This window comes from Aulostomus chinensis, chromosome 16 (genome assembly GCF_037954235.1).
Source record: "Aulostomus chinensis isolate RoL2024-O1b breed Wild chromosome 16, RoL_Achi_v1.0, whole genome shotgun sequence".
Taxonomy (NCBI): Eukaryota; Metazoa; Chordata; class Actinopteri; order Syngnathiformes; family Aulostomidae; genus Aulostomus; species Aulostomus chinensis.
In genome coordinates this window covers 18,846,383-18,868,882 of record NC_141335.1, presented here as the reverse complement: position 1 = coordinate 18,868,882, position 22,500 = coordinate 18,846,383, and the positions used below count along the sequence as shown (strand labels likewise).

The window sequence follows — 22,500 nt, the reverse complement described above, 5'->3', positions numbered from 1 at the left end:
GAAAGCAGCAAAGGGGGTGGGGGGGGGGGGGATGCAGCTAAACAAGAGCTTGTGGACATCGGACACACCGCTCGGACCCGCGGTAAACTGGACTTAACAGCGTGGCCACAAAGTGCGACACCTCCGTGCGTAAAAGCCGCCCAGAGCCCAAACAGAGACAAAAAAGTTTTGTGTGTCTGTGTATAGCCGTTGCTCTTTCTGTTTGAAAAAAAAGGGACGGTAGAGAGTGTGTATTCGCTGTGGCTCCGGTGCCCCCTCGGTCGCGCCGGTCAGTGGAAACGCACAGAGCTCCCGGCAGCAGAGCGCGTCCTCTCCGCAGAGGTTGGTGGAGAAATCACCCCCGGAATATCGCTGTTTGTTAGTTCTGTCGGCAACTTCCATCTGCTCTCCCTCCTTCTATTTTTGGATTATTTGCTGAAAAAAACTTGGAGGTGGATTTTTGGAAGGGGGGGGGGGTCTCGTGTTCGGCTGTTTACAACTACCTCTATCTGCAGTTTGGCAGTAGAGAGAGCACAAATCGATTTGTTTTACACACTTAAACCCCAATACCGCTTGTGTAAATGTTTTTTGTTTTTTTTTGTTTTTTTGTTTTTCATTTCATTTTAGAAGGTTTCTTCCTGAATTACACACCGGAGCCTCTGCTGCCCAGAGTTGTAAACACAGCAACAAGATAACAGCTTATTCTGTCCCGTGTCTTGCGTTGTTATCCGCAAAGAAATATGTGTAGATTAAATGTCATCTAACGCGCCCAACGCTTCATGTACAGTTGAGGTAAGACCCAGATATCAGCTAGTTACTGCAGTTTCAACAGACGCGTGTGAAGACAAGCGGCAAGATTCCAACAAGGTTTAGTTGAGTCGGCAGGATTCTTCTTTACGCACGGCGTTTATTTACAACCGAAGCTTTCCGAGTATATTGCATATGGACGTTAAAGTCCAACATGTGACGGGGAAAGCATTTGAATGTGTTTAAAAATTGCTGGACGACTGGGACCATGTGTCACACTCTCTGTGCCAGCTCGCAGCGTTTCAGCGGATCTTCGAGTGGCCCCGATACATAAAACAAGAAGATATTTGGGGAGTTTAACGCATCAGTGCTTGATTATCTTGATTATGTTCTGGTATGCTGACTAGATGTCGCCTGTGCAGCTGTTTGTTTTAGAGAAAGCGTGTGTGTGTTAGTGCTTGTGTGTGTGTAGGACTCCGGGTGGGTGACAGTCACCATGGCCATGTGCCGCTAGGAGGCAGAGCACGATCAGAAAAATCCAGCGCTGAACTTGAACCTGATCAGTTTCACTGCCAACGCTCTACATCTACACAGGCTACTATTTGGCGATCTCTTTAGAATAAAGGGAGAGTATACAAGACATGGGGATGGAGGGAGGGAGGGTGGGGGGCATGGAGGAGGATCCCCACCCACCCACCACCAAAATATACAATTCCTCTTCATCAACGCAAAGCCCTCTCTCTTCTATAGATCTTACATTTTTGCACACATGCAGGCTGCAATCAGCATTTGCAACAGCATTGTAATATGCCTGCAGACTTGTTTTTACCCCCCCCCACACACACACACACGCTCACATTTCATTTTGCGTACAGATTTTATAATCACCCTGAAAAAATTCACCAGGATTATTCCCGTTTAAACACCAGTAATTTTATTGTCTGAACTATTCTATTTTAATACAAGATTATTGACAGCATACATGTCTGTTTTTTTTCACAGCATGAATCGTGCTTGTAAAATCTAAAACTTAATGCCCAAGCAGAGTTTTTCCAGTTTTTCAGCCTCACATCTTCTACGCCAGATTAAATTACATCCTCGATCATTTCCACGTTACCCTCCAAAAAAATGGGAAAACATTTTGGACAGTCTCTGCAAGGGGAGAGAGACAGCACTGTCACACCTACATTGTTTAGTTTTAACCTTTTTGAAGATTTTGCGTTAGACAGGTGGAACTTGTAACCAGAAAGGAGTTTTGCCATAGTGTGTTACTGTGTGTTACTGTGTGTGTGTGTGTGTGTGTGTGTGTGTGTGTGTTTCTCTTCCACATTTTGAGGTGTGATAGAATTATTTGTAATGTTTTGACATGTGGATCTTGTATGGACATCCTCTCCGCTTTTCTCATGGTTTATTTCACGGTATTGCGAAAATAAGGGATTTATATATGTATCACTTAAAATTAATTAAAATTTAACAATTCACATCGAGACTTAAAAAAAATCCCCCAACTTATTCATCCTCCATGCTCGTGCTCTATTAAATGTAGCTAATGTTTATCAACACCCCCCCCCCTCCCTTTTTTAGCTGTTGTGTAACAATCTTTGACCTGAAGTGAAATCAAAGAGGGGAACGTTGGAGAAGGGTGATGCTGAGACGATGGGCCGTGGTGGTTTTGTTGGTGCACACCGGGAATTTATCATGTTATCTCCATGTCCCAGTTTGCACACAGATGTCGTGCAAGACTGCAGTGCTCAAGTGATATTTCCTGGAGGGGATGTAGTGCACATTCAGCCCTCCTCTCTCTCTCTCTCTCTCTCTCTCTCTCTCTCTCTCTCTCTCTCTCTCTCTCTCTCTCCATGTCACATAGAAACACACACTTGCATGCATTCTGACACACACACACACACACACACACACACACACACACACACACTCCAACCTTATCCATGTTATCAGACAAAATCTGCACTGATCACCCAGACGGTGAAAATTAAAATCTATTTTTTGATTCTCAGTGGTTTTAAGTTCATTAAAATGTGAAATTGGGCGGCTGAGTAAAGAAGGTCAACATGCATTAGGCGACTAGCACAGAGTCTTCACCTTGGACTGGAAGTCTTTAAAAGAGGGACGGTGAATTATGCTCTCCTGTGTTGCTTCTTTAATTCAGCCGGCCACTCTGTTCACACTCCTCCCCACTCCGCTGGATGGTCTGGCTTTGACAAAAGGCTTCTTAAAAAGTAGTCAGGAGTTAATCTGGCCTTGAAGGCACGAGGAATCGGGCTGAATGGCTCATTTTAGGATGGTTTCTTGCTGTACTAGCGACTGATATCTAAGAACTATAAGTAAGGCGCATACGATTGAGGCCAAGATTTTTCCTTCTCTCTAACCCACACTCTCCGTGCCGCCTGCCTTTTCCTCTCCAAGGCGCACATGTTGGACGTGTTTGTGATAGTCTTTCTTTCTGCTGATTACAGGATCAAAACCTGTACAAACAAGGTTTGACAAGTCAAACTCATCCACATGTTATTGTTTTGGTCTATACTGTATTTAACCATCATTTCCTGCGTGTTCTCTGTCATTGGCAAAAACATCGTTTTCTTTGAGGAATCTGATTTGAGCTTTTATGTCAGAGTCAAAATATTGTTTCCCACCATTTCATGGCTATGACTTGTTATCCAGATCCCTTTGCATTGTAATCATTCTTCCTACTTACAAGGGTTTCAGTCATTACAAGGCACATTTTCTCACCCCTTTATTGTCTCGTACTACACGCCAGCATTCTATCTGGTTTTATCGGCTCCTGTATGTGAGAGAAAGAGGATGTTTTGGGTGTTTTGCTTGCTCTCTCCCCTTATTGCCAATTCCCACAACTAGCTGAATGAATTACAGGAGAGAATAAAAAAAACCCAAACATGAGCTTTTCTGCTCAGAGAAAGCATCACCTTCTAATTTCCTCCTTTTGCTCCCCATTTCTCCTATCCCTCTCTTTTTCTCTGTGGCCCCCCCCCCCCTTCTGCATTGCCAGCAGCTGAGCCCCTTTCGTCGGCCATCGTCTCGTCGGAGGAGCTGTCGGAGCGCTGTTCAGAGCACTCAGAGGAGAGTGGGAGCCTCAACGGGCACCACCCGGGCTCAACCGTGAGCCGGCTGGCCCGGCTGGGTCATGACTCTCACCCCTCACTGGAGCAGGACCTGCTGACTTGTGGCCAGTGCCAGGCCACCTTCCCTCTGGCGGACATCCTGCTGTTCATTGAGCACAAGAGGAAGCGATGCCATGGGCCGCCCTGCCTGGCTGTTGGCCGAGGGTTGGACAAACCCCCCTCGCCCTCCCCAGGCCTGGCTCTCACCCCATCACCTGCCTTGGGTTCCCTGCGCAGCCGGAGGCCCGTGGAAGTGGGCATCCAGGCCACATTGGCAGATGATGACGATGACCGATTCTCATCACCTCGGGGGATTTGTCCCAAACAGGAGCCCCTCCCAGGTAACCAACACACCATGTGTGACTTCTGTCTGGGTTTGACCACAGTTGCAGGTGGTGCCTCCAACAAGAAGTAGCAGCTTTTCTCATGCAGTGGTTGTCAGATGGCCGTTTTAGTGGAAGCATGTGTGTCAACGTGAATGAGGAAAAATAAGAAAGCCAACAAATATTCACTCTTTGAGAAAGACCATATTTAAAAAAAAGAAAGAATTCCAACAACCTGGAAGCTTTCAGGATCCAGATTCTACAGTGGCATTGTGGTTGTGTCTACAGCTCTGTATGAGTGTATGTGTGTTTGTCTGAATGTGTGTGTGTATGTGTGTGTGTGTTGTTTTCATATTTTTGTCAGAGTGTGTGTTTGTTGTGGTACCATTTAATGAGAAACTAATTTGAAGTGAAGCCTTTCATCTACAAATACCTTTGTCCAGACAATGCATAGTTGTACTCACAGCACTCTTGAAACAGGATTTTAGGGGATACACACACCTCATTCTGTTTAGGGGTACAATCGTGAGAACAAGCCCCTGTTTTATGTTCCAGCTAAAATCACGTACATTGGTTTGGTTTTGGTTTAGTTCTGTGTGTGTGTGTGTGTGTGTGTGTGTGTGTGTGTGTGTGTTTGTGTGCTGAGAGAGAGAGAGAGAGAGAGAGAGAGAGAGAGAGAGAGAGAGAGTGTGTGAGAGCAGACATCTGTTTTTGCCCACATTTTAGAAGGGAGTGTGTGTGTGTGTGTGTGTGTGTGTGTGTGTGTGTGTGTGTGTGTGTGTGTGTGTGTGTGTGTGTGTTCGCGCGCGAGTAAGACAATTTAACAGATCTCATCAACTTACTGTCCTTCCAATGGATTCAAAGCAGAGGGTGTGTTTATGAGTGATTGATTCTACTCGTGTTTTCCCAGTTTGCCCATTTTGTGCATGGTGACCAAATCACCACAGTCCAGTGACAAAGAGACCCTAGGGGACCTTGAAATTGTGGACAGTGTGTTTGTTCATCATTTCTTTGTGTGTACATGTGTGTATGCAGTAGGAAGATCATTGGCTGATTGAAGAGGAAAATGTGTGTGTTAGCATTTATGACTCGGGCTTAAAATCTTGGGAGTAACTGCAGCCTCTTCCTGGGATTGGGTGCACAGAATATGTGTTTTTGCATAACGTGTGTGTGTGTGTGTGTGTGTGTGCGTGTGTGTTTGTGTGTGTGTGTGTGTGTTTGTGTGTGTGTGCGTCTCTCATGTGGCCCTAGCAGATGTGTCCGCTCGGTGTGGTTTCCCCTCTTCCACTGCCACATCTTACCCAACTAAATGCAGCCCAGCTCTCCACCCCTTTTTTATACTCTCTTGCCTTTCTCCTGAGTTTACCTCTGTACCAAACTTCATAGGTAAAATGCATGATTTTCCTTCACTTATATTCCTCTTTTCCTAGTGCAAAAATCAAATAAGAGGGAAGGAGTGAGGGAAAAAACGGCTTTAGTATTGCTCATAGAGGGAAAGTCGTTTATTTAAAGCATCTTAACACCACTAATTATTTGTTGCAGTGCCATTTTTTTCCTCTCTGTGCATTTTAATTAGCAGTAGTTTTTAGTGGCGGGCTGCCTGTACTAAATTAGCCGTTGCAGAGAGAGAGAGAGAGAAAGAGAAGGAGAGAAAACGGGGTGAGGATGAAATAGAGCAGCGGAAACACAGAAGCAAAATACACACTTTATCATTTTGCTCATTGAATGCGTCTCAGGAATCCTAAATGTTCCAGTTTGTTTTCCATTTTGCAGTTTCAGTGTGCGTTCCTGTGGAAATAATCACAAAACGCTGCTGAAAGCACTCCTTGCTGTTTCTTGTAATTGATTGCTGTTCCCACAATGAACAAGATGAGGAAAATTATTGACGGACTAACGTGCATTTGACCTTTGATCTTCATCGCTGGCTAGATAGACAAATCTATCTCTGGTGACTGGAAGGAGTGTGAAAGATTGTGTGTGTGTGTGTGTATGTGTGTGTGCGCGTGTGTGTGAGTGCCTGTGTGTTTGTGTGCGTGTGTGTGTTTCTCTTTTAGGCAAACCTGCTTGTGTCGAAGCAGTGACTATATGTTTCAACACACACATTCGCGCTCTCTCACACACACAAACACACACACACACACAAACACACACACACACACACACACACACACACACACACACACACACTGACACTCACCAGCTAAACTGGGTTATTAGAGCGATTTACATCATAATACAGGCGTCTGGTTGCTTCAATAGCGTTGTGTGTGGGAACGTCTTGGTATGAACAGCTGAACACTCAGACTGGAGGAGAAAACAGGATGGTAGTGTTATATATCTTGTCTGATGTTGATGTCAGACGGAGAAAGAAAGACAGAGCTTTATTACCTAGTTGGAATTTTACACAACAAATCTACATCGGCTCTTTGCACATTTTAAAACACTTTTAAATTCGTGCTAGACATCACTTCTGATAGCTGATAATTAAAGCCCATATTCCCCTTCCTGACTGGTGCTTTCATCCTAATTGACCCCAAACTGTCACGGTGAAGTAAATATGTCAGAAAAAATTTCAGCTGGAATTTCAACCATGATTATAGCTGTCCAAAAGCATTCCTAATGACAAAACAAGAAGGAGAGGGCTTCGTAATGTAGGTTTTCCATGCACTGAATAAGGCCTCAGTCACAGCAAAACTTAAAGAATAACACAACTGATCATGAAGGGATTTTTAATTCACTGTTAATTGTAAAAAACATATAATATACATATGATATTTAATTCTTCTTGAATACAATTATAATACAATTTAGATTAAAATATACAACAAATCTAAGACCTGCCTGTCCTGGAAGGTATTGGTGCGTATTTCTCATTATCTGTGTTGATGTTTCCTGCATGGATTACCCTATTGGATGCGGCTTGTTGTGAAATGTGTGTCTTGCATCCGTGGTCAGAGTGCTGCAGAGCTGCTCCAGCTGCTGTGAGGCTCACAACAACACAAAGCACCAGACTTGTGCCGGGCCGCTGCTATTTACATATCAAAGAGCTGCGGTCGAGAAGACATTACCTGTGTGTGTGTATGTGTGTCTGTGTGTGTGTGTGTGTGTGTGTGTGTGTGTGTGTGAGAGAGTGAGAGAGAGAGACAGAGAGAGAGAGAGAGAGAGAGTCCTATATGAGTAAATCTCAATCATTGATGGCAAAAGAGGCAGCATGCTTGCCCACACACACACACACACACGCACGCACGCACACACACACACACACACACAAACAGACACACACACACACACACAGTATGGGCTCTCTCTCTCTTTCTCTCTTGCCCATTTATTCTATTAATCCCTGACTGAGATGAAAATTCTGATTATAATCCCAGAGGCACCCCTCATTCAGAAACAGCATCGCTAATGTCTCTAAAGAGAAGGCTTTGCATGTGTGTATGTGTGTGTGTGTGTGTGTGTATGTGTGTGTGTGTGTGTGTGTGTTTGTGTGTGTCATGAAAAGATGCGTCATTCTCTTAGTTTTTTCTTTTAATCAATTTTTTTATAGAAAATGTATTGGTTTAAAAATTGAAATTCGCATAAATTATTTGTTTATTATTGGCATTTTTTAAATAAATATTTCTTTCCATTTTGAAAGTTAAATTTCATTCCAATGACAAGAAATTAATCCTTCCATCTGCGGAAAATCAGGTGATGATATGTGTGTTAATGACCTGAAATTAATGATGACTAAACAGAAACACATAAGTGTTCATCTTATTGACCTTACTTGCTGAACTCAGTCACTACATCAATATATATGGTCAGTACTCACAGATTAATTAAAAAAAAATTTTAAACAAATTTATTAGCCATATTGACATTTTTAGCCCAAAATATTTTGTTTCCAGACCGTCATTGTGGCCATCTCTCTGATGAGATTCTTCTGGCAAGAAGCCTCACATCATGATTGTTAGTTAAATGATTAGTCATTAGCTTATCATCACTGGCCAGTGATACACACCTTTATATACTATATATATATATATATATATATATATATACCCAGTTTACCACTTTTAATACCCATTTATTTTTCTGGCTGGAAGTCAGATCTCTCTCTTACTCCCATTTATATTCTGTTCTCATATTTTTTAAATTTTATTTAATTGTCTCTTTTTGCTCTTGTTTCTCTCCTTTCAACATTAACGGTCAGTGCAATTGATGCTGAACTAAATACACTAAGTTTATAGTGTGCATGTGTATGTGTGTGTGTGTTTCACATGCTGTAGTGAATCCCGACGAGTCTATACAAAGAGATTTCACACACAGGCTGCCATTACTAATCTATTGTTGCTCTGTCTGTCTTTGGTTTCTAATGCGAGGTTTAGTTAGTGGACTCAAGTGCAGCGTTTGAACTCCTAACATCTCTCCTCCGGTGCAGTAAGAATCAGACTGCGTCAAGGTTTTGAATGAGCTTACTGAATGTAAACATCTTTCTGTATGCAGAAAACGTCAGCAGCAGGATAACATATACAGGAGGCCACAGGAATGACAGAAAAAGCTAATAATCTGCAGCCAAGGCCAACAAGCTCCATTGTGTTTTATATTGTGCACTCAAAAAAACCCTGCATATTGACTGTTAGAGTTGATTATTGGCTTGCTGTGCTGCAAATGTGTGGGTGTGTGTTTGCAGAGCGTGTCTGCAATCCAGACGGAGCAAAAAACTTGGAATTCCCTGCTGATAAATTTTGAACATAGTAATAAAACAAGGAGCGGACGACAGTGCTTTGGGCAAAGAGTTTTGTGTTGCTGGAAATAGAATATGGAGCACTTCACCTGAATTTAAGATGTAGCTTTCCTGTTGCCTCTGCTGGGAAAGTCCAGCCTGTTGATTTATCCTTTATACTGTTTAGTAATGCTCAAAGCACACACACACACACACACACACACACACACACACACACACACACACACACACACACACACACACACACACACACACACACACACACACACACAAGAACACACATTTTGTTACATAAGATAGTGTGAGTGCTGCAGCAGCAGAAGTAGCAGGGTTGAATCACTAAGCTACATCTTGTCTGCTTGTTAGATAAAAACGGATTAAAAAAAGTTTTGGTTGTTCTGGTGACTGTGATGGCATAGGGGCATATTGTTGATTAATTTAAAGGATCTTTTTGGTCCTGTTTAGTCATGGACTTCTGTACCCCTCTCCCCACAGGACAAAAAAACAAAACAAAAAACACCAACACCCACAAATATCTGGCTTCTGATGGCAATGGGTAATAGTATAATTGGCAGTCATAGCCATAGCAATGCCGGCAGTTCTATGTATTTATCAGCTCCAGCTCAAACACGAACATGGCACCTGGGTCAGCATGCTATTTGCCCTTTTCTGGTATGATTCCTACAAATTAAAAACTGTAAACACACCTTTAACCTACCTAACACCATAGCGATGCCTCTTTTTATAATCTGTCACTACACAGCTATGCTAGCGATGCCTGCTAAATAGCTACTGGCTGCATGAGAGAGCTCCTCTCAGAACTCAAAGAGTGACTGCTGAATGAAGTGCACAGATGCTGGACACACCAATAATAATGAATTTATGGTAAATTCAACTTCTTTTTTTATCACACTTGAAGACTTTACAAAAAAAAATATGGTTTTCGATTTCCAGGATTCATCTTGCCACCAATCAGTATCTTGGGACCTCCAAAGGGGTCCTGACTCCTGCTTTAAAAACTGTGATTTTGTTGCAAAAAAGTCCTTATCACTGACGATACAAAAATCACATCCAAGGATGAATGTTTGTTTTTTTTTTAGCTGAAAGTGACCTTTGACCCTCTTATTATGATACTCTCATCGAGTTGTGAGAAAATATTAAGGTCTTTTGCGGCAGTAAATGTTCGAAAACATTGGATTATTGTTATGAGTGATGCGTTAGTGTGTTAGCCGTGTTGTGAACTAAGAGCTTTCGCAGTGTCGTCTGCAGAGTCTGTCACGAGTCATCTGGCTGCACAGGAAAAGATGCTTTCCATGTGCGGTGACTTTGGAATAAATAGAAGAAGAGCAGGGCATGAGCTGCAATCACCACCGCCACGGCTGAACAGACGACATCAACATCAAAGGGGGGAAAAAAACCCGACAGAAAGACGTCACACTGCCCACACACTTTGATTGACAGCTGACCCCTGGGAAGTGCGGTGCAGACGCACCACAGAGGCGACGACCAAAGATGGAGACTGATCTGTAGAAAACAAAAGATCTCCCACAGTAATGTGGTCAGTGAACCATCTTAAAACAATGACAACAGCAGAGTAAAGAAAAGATTAAAAATACCGACGTTATTTCCCAGTTTGCAATATTTACTGCGGCGACGGCGTGTCAGTGACGTGTGTGACGTCAAGCTGACTACTGTACTCGCTCTGTGATGGAAGATTGTTTATTGATCTGGCTCTTTTATGTTTATCTGAGCCATTCGACATCCACGCTACATTTACTCCTTCGTGGTGAGAGGGAAAGCTGCTGTTTTTGGCTCACTTGCTGCTCACTGGGTGTGTGTTTATTCCTGCACGCTCACACACACACACACACACACACACAAACACACACACACACTCCGCATGGTCTGCTCAGGGGTTGCACATGTTACTCAGCTCTCTTATTATGTTGAAGGCCTGTTCATAAAACTGTTTATACACTACAAAGCTTATTTATATAGGCCACTGGATTACAGACCAGTCCTGCACACACACCACACATACAAATGCACACACAAACACACACACACACACGTACATATTCAGACATATATCAGATGTGTTCATCGATCAGTGCCTGTCATTGTATGAATATCATGACTTAAACAGTGTGTCTGCGTGTGTGTGTCTGTCAGAGGAGCACAAGTGAACATGAAAGTGTGTGTGTGTGTGTGTGTGTGTGTGAGAGAGAGAAAGAGAGAAAGAGCGAGCTGGCAGTGTAGATGCAGGACATCCTCTGGTAGTGTATGCCAAGGCTGTGCTGGCAATGTCTGTGCGGCCACCGTGTGAGTGAGTGTGTGTGTAGAAGGGCCTGGTTCTTTGCTCTGGTTTCATGTTCCTCATTTGGCTGAATCTCTACTCTCAACTACAGAAAGGCCAACACACACACACACACACACACACACACACACACACACTGCCACTCTGAAACAGTGTGTTATACGTATGAGCAGGTCTAATCTTTTACGTTGGCATTGTTTCTGTCCCTCCCACCTTCTTCTCTACTTTACATCTTTCTTCTGAGTAAATTAAAAGCGCATTTATTGCCAAACAAAGTGGGATGCATCCTTAAAGCAGGATAACATATGTAATTCTTATGATCTCAGGCAGTTTGCTTGATATTTTTTAACATGCCCAAACTCACTGTAAAAGTGTGAGACGCAACGCCCAAGCTGCAGATGGCACCTCACAGTTTGTTCACTTGGAAGCTTCAGTTTGAGATCACCACAAAGAACAAGGAGCCAAAAACCAGCACAGTATCATGGACCTTATTTTTTTGTTGTAGGCAACACCACGTTTTATGTGTTACAGCTTTCCTAATGTGAGTATTTGAGCACTTTTACAGCAGTAACGTAGGGTGTAAGGATGTTTTCTATTATTTTTGATTCAGTAAGCAATAATGTTGGTCTCTTTGTTCCTCTTTTTTTTTCTCCTTTTCCCTTCACTTCTAACCAGATAGAACCAATGTTTGCTCGATGGTGCTGCCTGTTAGAAGGCAACTTTTTTTTGGTCACACTTGCTCATTTGGTGGAAAAGTTGTGTCTCTAGCTATGAAGTGTCACACATCAATAAAATTGACTTGACTGAAATCAATACAAATCAAGTCAAAAGTCAGACTCTCTCAGATAAGCATGTCTCTGCGTTACAAATCAAAGTTGAAAAGTAAGGTTGTTTTGTGATGTGCCAGTACTATGGTTATGGTTTGGTTAGGTTTAAGCTCAAAAACTCTCAAGCCGGGAGAGATCATAGCTTCAAATAAGCACTTTTGTTTGGGGACGATCATGGTTTTTAAAACACTGTCTTGACTTGCGGCTGGCAACGGGCAATGAACAGCGGTCTCCCACGTAAAGTCTGGTGCTTATGTGACGCATCTGACACCCTGACCTGCCTCCAGACACTGTATGTTGATATCATTTGGTTTCCAACTTTTTGGTGATATTTTGTCACTCAGACGTGGTTGTTTTTGCTGCAGATATTTCAGACATATCCACTGTTTGTTTTGGGTTTTTTTTCTCGGAAGGCTAATCTCCATCAATTAGGTTGTGTTTAATATTACCTGTGTGTGCTGCAAAGGTTTATATATGACACACAAATTCTGCACAAATGTCAAGATGAACCTGAATAATCACAAAACGTCATAAGCAGTGCAGAAAAAACAGACATTTTTTTTTTAATGGAACCATGTAATTGTTTTCTTGATTCTTTTTACGATGATTGGACAAGTTTGGTTCTTGAAAGTATTCAAATATAAAAAGTATCAAATTTCATGGTTTTCTCATCTACACATGATTTGCATTTTACAGTTTAAAGAGTCAAAAACAAAAAAATAAAAAAATGTTGATCATGTAACACCATAATGCTCATGTATTACTTCTGATATCTTTACATTTCTTGTGAAAATATTCCTATTCCTAGGCATTCCTATTTTCTTTTGCCTCAAAAGTGACAAATTTATAAATAAAAAGAAAGTCAGCATGATTTTACAGCCAAGATGAACCACCATCGTCCATTGTTACAGTTGCTCATCCCTTCAGACGTCAAGGAATATTTAACAACGCTTTAAAAACGATAGTCACACAAACATGTCGAAGGAACTCCCCCATCGCCACCAGCAGCACCACTGACTTTTCTCGATAATTTGCGGACACTCATTTGAATTTTAAGCGCTACTTTAATCTTCAAAGCTCAAATAGCTTTATGAATATGCATGCATTGGGCAGACTTTAGTTCATTACCTAGTTGTAAATTCTAATGACCATTAGTTCCTCACAGTAATTGCCAATTGTTTTGCATTTTTGATTGGCCTATTACCATGCACATTCGCGGCGCACATCAGCTACGGTTGTCAGAGCCGGCATGTCAAGGGGTGTTTTCATGCTTTTGTGTATGTGTATGTGTGTGTGTTTTTGTGTGTGTGTGTGTGTGGGTGTGGGTGTGTATGTTCTCATTTGTGCCTTGGGTGAGATATATATGTGTGTGTATGTGTGAGCTGGGTGAGGGATTTTGGGCTAATATAAATGAAAGTTGCGGGGGTTTTTTTGTGTTTTTTTTTTAATTGTGTGAAGATTGAGAGGCGAGCAAGAGATTGGATATATTTAATTTACATGATGTCTTGTGTGTTCCCTCATTATACTGCTTGTCTCTCACAAACACACACATTAAACACACACACACACACACACACACACACACACACACACACACACACACACACACACAATACACCCAATGCAAACCATCTGGCTCGCTCCTGTACGGGTCGCTTGACATGGTAAAATGATTTCTCAATGCCCATCTTTCTCTCTCTCTCTCTCTCTCTCTCTCTCTCTCTCTTGCTCGCTCTCTCTCTCTCTCTCTCACTGTCAGCCTATTCATTTTTAGTGTCAAACCATTTTTTCTTTCTCCTTGAACAAACAGATGTCAAATACCTCTCTTCTTCCCTCCTGTCTCTATCGAAGTCTGCCATTTTGAAGACAGTGATTCGTCTTCCTAAGTGAGTTTCTCTGTAAACAAGGACAAAGCATTCATAAAAACAAACAAAAAAAGAGAAAAGGAAAATGAATTCCATTGTTCTGTCCACACTAGAAAATTGTGGCTCTTGCTGTGTGTATGTGTGTGTGTCACACATTTGTGCATACACACTAGACAATAGGCACCTGTGCATAAACACTCCCTGAGCTACATGCGTACAGATGGACACACACACACACACACACACACACACACACACACACACACACACACACACACACACACACACTGTATGGGTACTCTGTAAAGAAAAGAAGATTGTTCTGATTTTTTTTGTGAGAGGAAGACAAAAAGGGAAAAAAAGTTAATAAAATAAATCAATTTTCATCTAATAATGAGCCTGGACAATTAAGAAGAGGAGAACAAAGAGCAGCATCAAGAACTGCACAGGCACTTATCTTTCTATTTTCTCCTCTAGTTCCTTTTGTTATTTCAGTTTTTTCTCTTCTTTTCCCCATACCTGTCCAACACACCCTGAGCACACATGAACACAACACAAACACGCTCCTCTTCCTCACGCCTTTCCCGCTTGTATACAAGTGTTATGAGGGAGATATGTGAACCTACATAGCGATGAAAAGGAATTCTTAATTGCTCAGAAATTAGCAATGTTACAAACAGCGGTGTAATGGATGAGTAGAAGGGGTGTGTGTGTGCGTGTGTGTGTGTGTGTGTGTGTGTGTGTGTTTTGAGGGGTTGGCTCCAGTGGGACTCACAAGGCCTGTTTCCTGAGGTCTCTTTTTGCCCCCCCCTTCCTCCCTGCAAGTACGCACACACACATACACGCACGCAAACACACACACACACTCATACACACACACACACACATACACTCATCCTATATACCTCTGGCTGCTGTTACTCACTTCAAAGTTGTTAATATTCAGCTGGGAAACTGTATCCAGAGCACAACTAAATTATTAAGCGTATGAACTTTTTAGGCAGTCAGATGAACTGATGGGCCACATCTATGAGATCCTCCGCTTCTTCGCGCGTGTGTTTGTGTGTGTGTGTGTGTGTGTGTGTGTGTGTGTGTGTGTGTGTGTGTGTGTGTACATGCCCTCTCCTTCTGCCCGGTGCTTGGTCTTTGGCCAAGAGCATGCATAATTGATCCTGTGCCCGCTATCATTTTCTTGATGTAATTGCCCCGGTAAGATATGATGAAATCTAATGGATAATTTATCCACCCAAAATGGAATCGCTAAAATGTACTTTTTAGCCATTTTTCTCTCTGTATGTGGGTGTTCCTGCATGCATGTGCGTTTTACATCCACAAATATTTCAGCTGCATGTGGTGAAAGTGGAGAAAGAGATTATTGCAGAGAACATTTTTAGCTATACTGTAAACTGACCCTTTTAATGAAAGCTTCAAGAATCAGTCCAATTTCCAATCTCCTGAGGAATCCTATAATTATTTAACCCTAAGCTAAAAATTATATAAAAAAAAATGTCTTCAAAATTACACCGGCAGTGACAGCAGCAATATTTAACACTTATTTTGTCTCACCTCCCCTGAAATGCTCAACTTAACCTGCCTCAGGGGCAAATTTTGAAAAACAAATGTACTTAAAATAAAGACATCTAATTAAATAAATACTTAAGCATGAAAGACACTGTAATTCCTTGACCTCTTGCCCTGCAACAAATCAGCCAGGAGAAAAGTCAGCCTTTTGTGTGTGTTTTAAATCAAAAAAAGAAAAAAAAATCCCCTTCACCTGTACTAAATGAATCCCCTCTTCATTTTTTGTCTCTCACTCTCTGTCTTCCTCCTCTAATTCCTTGTTGATATTTCTTTCTTTTTTTTTCTATTGGAGGACAGATGTATTTCAACATGCTCTGGACTGTAGTTAATGCTACTGATCCCTCCCCTCACAATCTCTCTCTTGCACACACACACACACACACACACACACACACACACACACGTGCAAGCGCACACACACACACACACACACAAATACTTCTCTAAATTTAATGGAACCTTACCTCATCTTTTGTTTGATTTCAGACTTTTTTTCTTTCTAGTTTGCTGAAATGTGTTGGTTCAAAGGTACAAATGTGTGTCTGTGTGTGAGCTGCGAACCCTGTTCGCTGAAAGACAGACAAAGGGACACGTGCATACACACAGAGTTTATCTGTGCCATACAAGGGAAATGCAGGCCTCAATCTGCAATGGTGAGAGAGGTGTGGAGAGAAATGGGGGGATGGGATGGCAAAAAAAGACAGAAAGAGAGAGACAGAGAGATGAGGATGAGAGGGCATAGGGGTAGAGCACCCTGGGGTGGGGGGTAGGGGATGTGAGGGAGAGAGTGAAAGGGAGGGAAAGGGTAGAGCGAGGTAGGAAAGGCTGGGGCCTGATGGTGGCTATCCATTAACAGATGAACTTGGCCAACGTCCAACTGTTTGATGAAGGCTGTGTGTTTCTGTGTGTGTGTGTGTGTGTGTGTGTGTGTGTGTGTGTTTGTGTCTGTGTCTGTGTGTGTAGTCTCCACACCCATCCACACTCTCGTACAATTACACACTGTCTGTTCATACGTTGTCTTTGCATATTAACCCACAGTTAGCATCCACATTGCTCTCAGCCACATTTTTATCTACCTGAACCCTCTTTCTTTCTCTTTCTCTTTCTCTCTCTCTCTCTCTCTTTCTCTCTCTCCTGCGTGCACACACACACACACACACGCACACACATACATACATGGAGTTTGGCAGGACCAATTCAGACTGGATTGCTGGCATAGAAATGGTGCCACTGAGGGTTAAAGAAGGAAAGTAGAGAAATGAAAAACATGAAAAAAGTTCAAACACTTGCGGAAAAGAAATACAACACAACAGATGTACTAATGTCCCTGACCCACGGAGCCCTCCACTTCAAGGCGTAGAAAGAAAGATGGAAGGAAAACAACACATAGAGAAAGACAGACGGGCAGGCAGACAAGCAGGCGGAAGTAAAATATACATATTTTTAACCTTTGTGGAACTGTGCTTGTGTAACCGTGTGCAAGTTGACAGTGCAAGAGAACATTTATATTTACAGCAACAGTCGGGGTCAGGAGGTGCAGCGGGGAGGAGGGAGAAGGTTACACTCAGTAAATTTACACTGCTGAGCTGCCGCTGCTGCTACGGCTGGTTGCCAAGCAGGTTCAGTGGGTTTGATGCCTTGCTGAAGGGCACTTTAATGTCTATGGTTATTACACGGTGTGACAATGGTGGTGCGTTTAAACTTGTATTTAGTGCAGCACAGTTCTAGCTGTGAAGATACTCGTAGACTTCTGATTGATGGGTATTTCTATGTGTTCTACTTTGAAGATGGGAGTCACTAGTTATGGAGCCAGTTCTCCTTCTTGTGAATTGTTGTTTTCCGCTTATTAAAGCTTATAGTGCTCAAGGGCAATCTGAAAGGTATTTTTAGGTGCAATATTTTATTTGAGGTTAAGCGGACGTATCTCTCCAGACATTTGCAACCACGCGGGACTTAATTTCTACGATTTTTTTTTTCTCTTCTCATATGACCCAACATGTGCTCATCATTGCTATCATGTTGTACAAGACATGCTGTCCTCACTCATAACAAAGATCAAAGGTGGCATGTGGAGAGTAAGAGTTGCATGACTAAAATAGGGCTCTCTACATACAGGAAAATGAGTCATAAACTCTATGCAGTTAGGAGGTCGGATGTAACATAACCTTAAAGATGAAGACGATGAAGCATGAAACTGTTTCCTGGACACAAATCACAAGAGGAAGAAGAGTTTTTTCACCAGAATGTGTTAATTAATCATATGCAGCATTAATAAATTGATTGCAAGTTTTTTTGTATAAAACATTTTTTTTTTTAAATCTACCCCTAAGTACATGAAAAATACATATTGTACCGTTACATAATGTCATATTTTCCTTCCAGCTGGTGTTTTCCCACAGGAGATGTACTTTTTTATTTCTTTCAAATAGGCCTTCATTTAAAAAAAAATGTGGCAATAGGAAATCAGAACTCAACTGTTTCACCCTTAAAATAATTGACTGTATTAGGATTTTACTGTTAAACTGTTACTAGTATCGTATTAATACGTGAATGCAACATCTGGGCCCAATATACTGCAGTTAAAAGGAATATTTCATGATCTTCTAGTGACAGAAATGTACTCTGCACTAAATGTGTATAAGGAATAAAGTACTGGCTATTTCACACAAATGTCACATGGTTGTATGATTTACCAAAGAGCCATTGGATGAATACTGTATGTACTGTATGTGTGTGTGTATTTGTGTGTGATTATGTGTGTGCGTGTGTGTGTGCACGCACGCTATATGATAGGGCAGGTGGTATGTGGACTTTATGTTTGCAGTGTGGGCCTGTACATGCAACATGAACTGTGAACTGGACACGATGACTTGTGCCTGTAAATTCAGACAGAAGCACATGGTGCAGGCCAGTCAGCTTATATAAGCAGACCTCCTGCCCGCATTGACTTATCACTGTAGAATCGCTATAGAAAAGGCACTGTCTTTACAAAAATCTGCTTTTTACAGTCTGACTGCAACTATTCAAATATTTATTAAGATTTTCACACAACATTGGCACAATTTAAAGTTATTATGAATTTGTTAGCAGCCAGCCACCCAGCCAGCCAGCAGACATTTACTCACGTTAGCCTGCATTACGTGTCATGCATATGGCCTCCTGCCGAATACAATTCAAATATTCACCCCATTGCTGCTGTTGACCAATGCATAAAGATAGTAAAGAATAATCAGGATTCCAGGGTTGCTTCATAAGGAAGTTAAAGAAGAAGGAGTTGTGCTGGCGCTCCCTCACATCCTAGCTCGCAGGTTTCTCTCTCCAAACAAACTGCCTTATGCCCCTCTTCCTCTTAGGCCCCCTCAGAGTCACGATCTGGATTGGCTGGTAATTCCTGCAAAAGAAATTTGTAAAAATTGCTTACATGATGTAGCCTTACAAGAAAACTCCTCAAGCTGAGACAACATAGGGTTTATTTCCTTATCTTTCCATACAAATAATAATGATGATAATTTGAAATGTGGATTGTGATTTGCCAAATACTCAAAAACAATTAACATTAGAAAAGTGAAAAAAAATGCCCTGCTCAGACTGTCACCTTTCATGATGAAACCGTCTTTGTCTGCTGTTTGTGCATTGCTCCAGCCCAGACTCTTTTAGGATATAGGTGGTCATCAGAGCATCCCTGACCTGACCTTCCTCCCAGTTTCTAGTCTGGCTCATATTCACCATTTGTGTGAATGAGTTTGTGTCACCATACATTACCTATGCCCTCAGCGATACACAAAAATTGACATTAGAATTGTCTGGCCTCCTTAAATGTTGGCTAATTAGATATTACAGTTTTTTTGTGTGCTGAAAAATAGCTTTCTAATGAGGTGTTGGAGTTAGAAGTAGCCACCAATGCATAGATATTAGGGGCTAATTCTTTTTGAGAATCCCTGACTGCTGCTGCTGCAAATCCTTTATAGGCAGTGCACCCACAATTTAACACACACACACACACACACACACACACACACACACACACACACACACACACACACACACACACACACACACACACACACGCACATTCACCCCTTAAGGCTTGTGAGTGGTGTAACTTACTGTCTCTACCCTTGGCTATATCTCACCTCGGCCCCCCCCCCCCCCCCCCCCCCCCTCCTACAGGCTGTTTGTGGCAGTATTTGCTGCATTAAAAATTAGAGCTGCTTGGCTTGGAGCTACCATATCGGCTACCTTCTTTCCTGCCTGCTCTCTAATCTTATGTAAACACAGAAATCAGCTCCCAGCTCACTCTGGCAGATGCAGGCCAGCAGTGATGTCCCACTGTGATATATCCCTCTAAAGCCTGGATTTAAAGTTTGGAGGCACGGGGTGTTTAGGGGAGGGGAGCTAATGTAGGAGTTGGAGGGGCAGCTGTCATGTCTTTGGTATACTTATACCTGAGAAAAAAAGAAAGAAACCTTGAACTCAAATTGGATGGAATTCTGGTAGTTGATGTGAAACTGGTTCTTTGCTAACACACTTAAAAAAAAACAGCTCTTAAGTTATAATTGTTCAGGAGAAACAAATCTTTGCTCTCCACAGGATTACAAGTACAAAGCTATTTTTTTGCTAATGGGAATTTGGCAGCTCTTTAAAGTGTCAATCTGCCAGGTATTCACTCAAATCACAGGAGGGAAACACATCCCAAAAGATGGACACAGATAAAGAGAAGGAGAGCAAAAGATCTCGTCTGAAAAAAGCATGTCGCGACATGACCTGTGTCCAGCGGTGTGTCTACGCTTAAAAGCATCTGTCTTCCAAGATGTATTTTTATGTATATGTGTGTGTGTGTGTGTGTGCGCGTGCGCACGCACATGCACATGTGTCTTTATGTGTTTATCAGCATCTGAGGATGTCTGTGTGTGTTTCTGTGTCTGTGAATGATCTATGGTTTGTGTTTACCATGCCATATTTCGGCCCGGGCCTGCCATCACTGGCGTATGAATGATAAATTGCGGATGTCCATCGGATTCACCCGAGCACCTGTGGTCCCTCGCTCCCCTGGCTGTGTGGCAGGAGAAAAGAAATAATAAATAAATAAGGAAAATAAGAGATGAACATATTCTCTCTGTTTTTCTGATGTTTTGTGATAGTGCCCAGTTATATTATTCTCATGAAATTATATTATTCCTTTTTACATAAAACAGCTTAAATGCGGCCGGCTCTCCGTGGCACTTTAAATACGAATGATGAATGAAAAACTTGGTTAACTGTTTAAAATTTTGGTGGTAAAATGCCAGAAAATTGGGTTACAAAAAACACAAAAATCTACAACTGGAAAGCATTAAAATGGGATAGTTTTTGTGTCTTATTGTGCTATGATATGTAAAGGTTTTGAAATCAAAAAGCTCTCTTAAGAAAACTGAATGTATTTTAAAAAGGAATTGATTTGACTTGCATAAACCATCTTTTCGATTACAAAGTCGGTAGGATGACTCTCAAATTTATTTGCAAATCTGTTTTGTTTGATTGCACAATCAAATTCCAGAAGTATGTCTATACATTTTGCTTAAAAAAGTTGTAAATGATAAATCAATTACCATAATTGTTGCTGATTAATATTCTGTTGAATGATTATTGAAATCATTCGAGCATCAACCTTTTCTCTCCCCCCCGTCTCCTCTCCCTCCCTCACCCGCTCTCTCTGTGTTCCGTTAATCTACTACTCTAATCAGAGGAGCGCTCTTGGACATCCAGTCATCAGTTTATCTTCCAACCGCCTTTGTCAATTGCTTATGAAGTTCATTAACTGCTGATTGGAGAGATTTCAGCTCCCCTCTGAACCAGCAGGTTATTGTTTGACTGGTAAACGGAGATTTCCAGGCGTGGAGTGAGATAATGTTCATTGCTGGCAGAAGCAATATTTGATAATCTAGGTGGATTGTAATCCACAAGACGATGCCTTTAGAGTTGGAGTATAGAGAAGATGAAAAAGAGTGTGTGTTACATGTTTGTGTTTTATCCAAGGAGCTGCAAAACAGACACTGAAAATGACACAGTGTGTGTCCCTTTAATTAAACCATCCGAGATCCAGTTTAAGGTCTAGCTGTGACTGTTTGGACACATTGTTGTGAAGACTTCCTGCCCAGAGCAAAGGAACTGCATGAATTTGGGAAGAAAAAAAAGTAACTGCAATTATTTGGACTCATGCAGGAATTCCGATTTAAGAGGGGAATGTTAATTTCTAATCACATTTTTATTTAAAAAAAACCCCAAACTTTAGAATGATATTTGTATGATTTTTACGGAGATGTGCATCCAACAAGGATGTTATCTAAAGTGGGTAGAATTTGTAGTGTAAACAGGGCATCTCTGCAACACCATAAAATATCAATAAAAATGATATACAAGTAGCTTCGAACAAATATTCCTTCCTGGGATTTGAAAATTGTAGTTGAATTATATTAATTTCAGAGCTCTTATTAAAGATCAGAATAACTTGTGAAATGTACAAGGTTATGGTTTTGTTTCTTGATATCAAATATATTGAGTGTGTATGCCAGGGTGAGTGCTGGTGATGGTCCATATGTTGCATTTTTCATCTCCTAGTATTTTCCGTTATTTCTTTTAAATGTGTGTGTTTTTGTTTTTTTTAATGAAGTCTCTTACGCATCTTTATGTCTGAGTTGTGTTTGGAGGTAAAGCCTTATTCCTACCCTTCGAACACACACACCCAGCTCTCTGATGTTGCGCTCTGTTGACCGTCAAGGCCTTCGAAGCATCAGCACTCGTTCTTTTCCTCCTCCACCTCCTGTCTCACTTTCTCCTTGTTTAGTCTTCTTTCTTTAGTCTCATGCTGTGTCTCTTGCTCCCCCTCCTCTCTGCTGTGTTTGTGTTTTCTCAGCCTGCTTGTCTCAGTATCAGTAAATACCCTTGCTACCTGACACAGATCCACCTTTCTACTTGACCGCGCACACAGAGAAGGGCAGCTGTGTGTGTGTGTG

General features: G+C 41.7%; 1 protein-coding gene across 2 annotated transcripts in view; it reads left to right on the top strand.

Moving 5' to 3' along the window:
* The window catches only part of bcl11aa (BCL11 transcription factor A a), a 51,686-nt gene that overhangs the window by 393 nt on the left and 28,793 nt on the right, over positions 1 to 22,500 (top strand). The window contains exon 2 of one of the 2 annotated variants that reach the window (XM_086180585.1): positions 3,755 to 4,204. In XM_086180585.1, the coding sequence (XP_086036711.1) occupies positions 3,755 to 4,204 (450 nt within the window). Of the gene's footprint in view, positions 1 to 3,751; positions 4,205 to 22,500 lie in introns of both variants that reach the window. The other variant, XM_086180584.1, reaches the window with a different exon arrangement.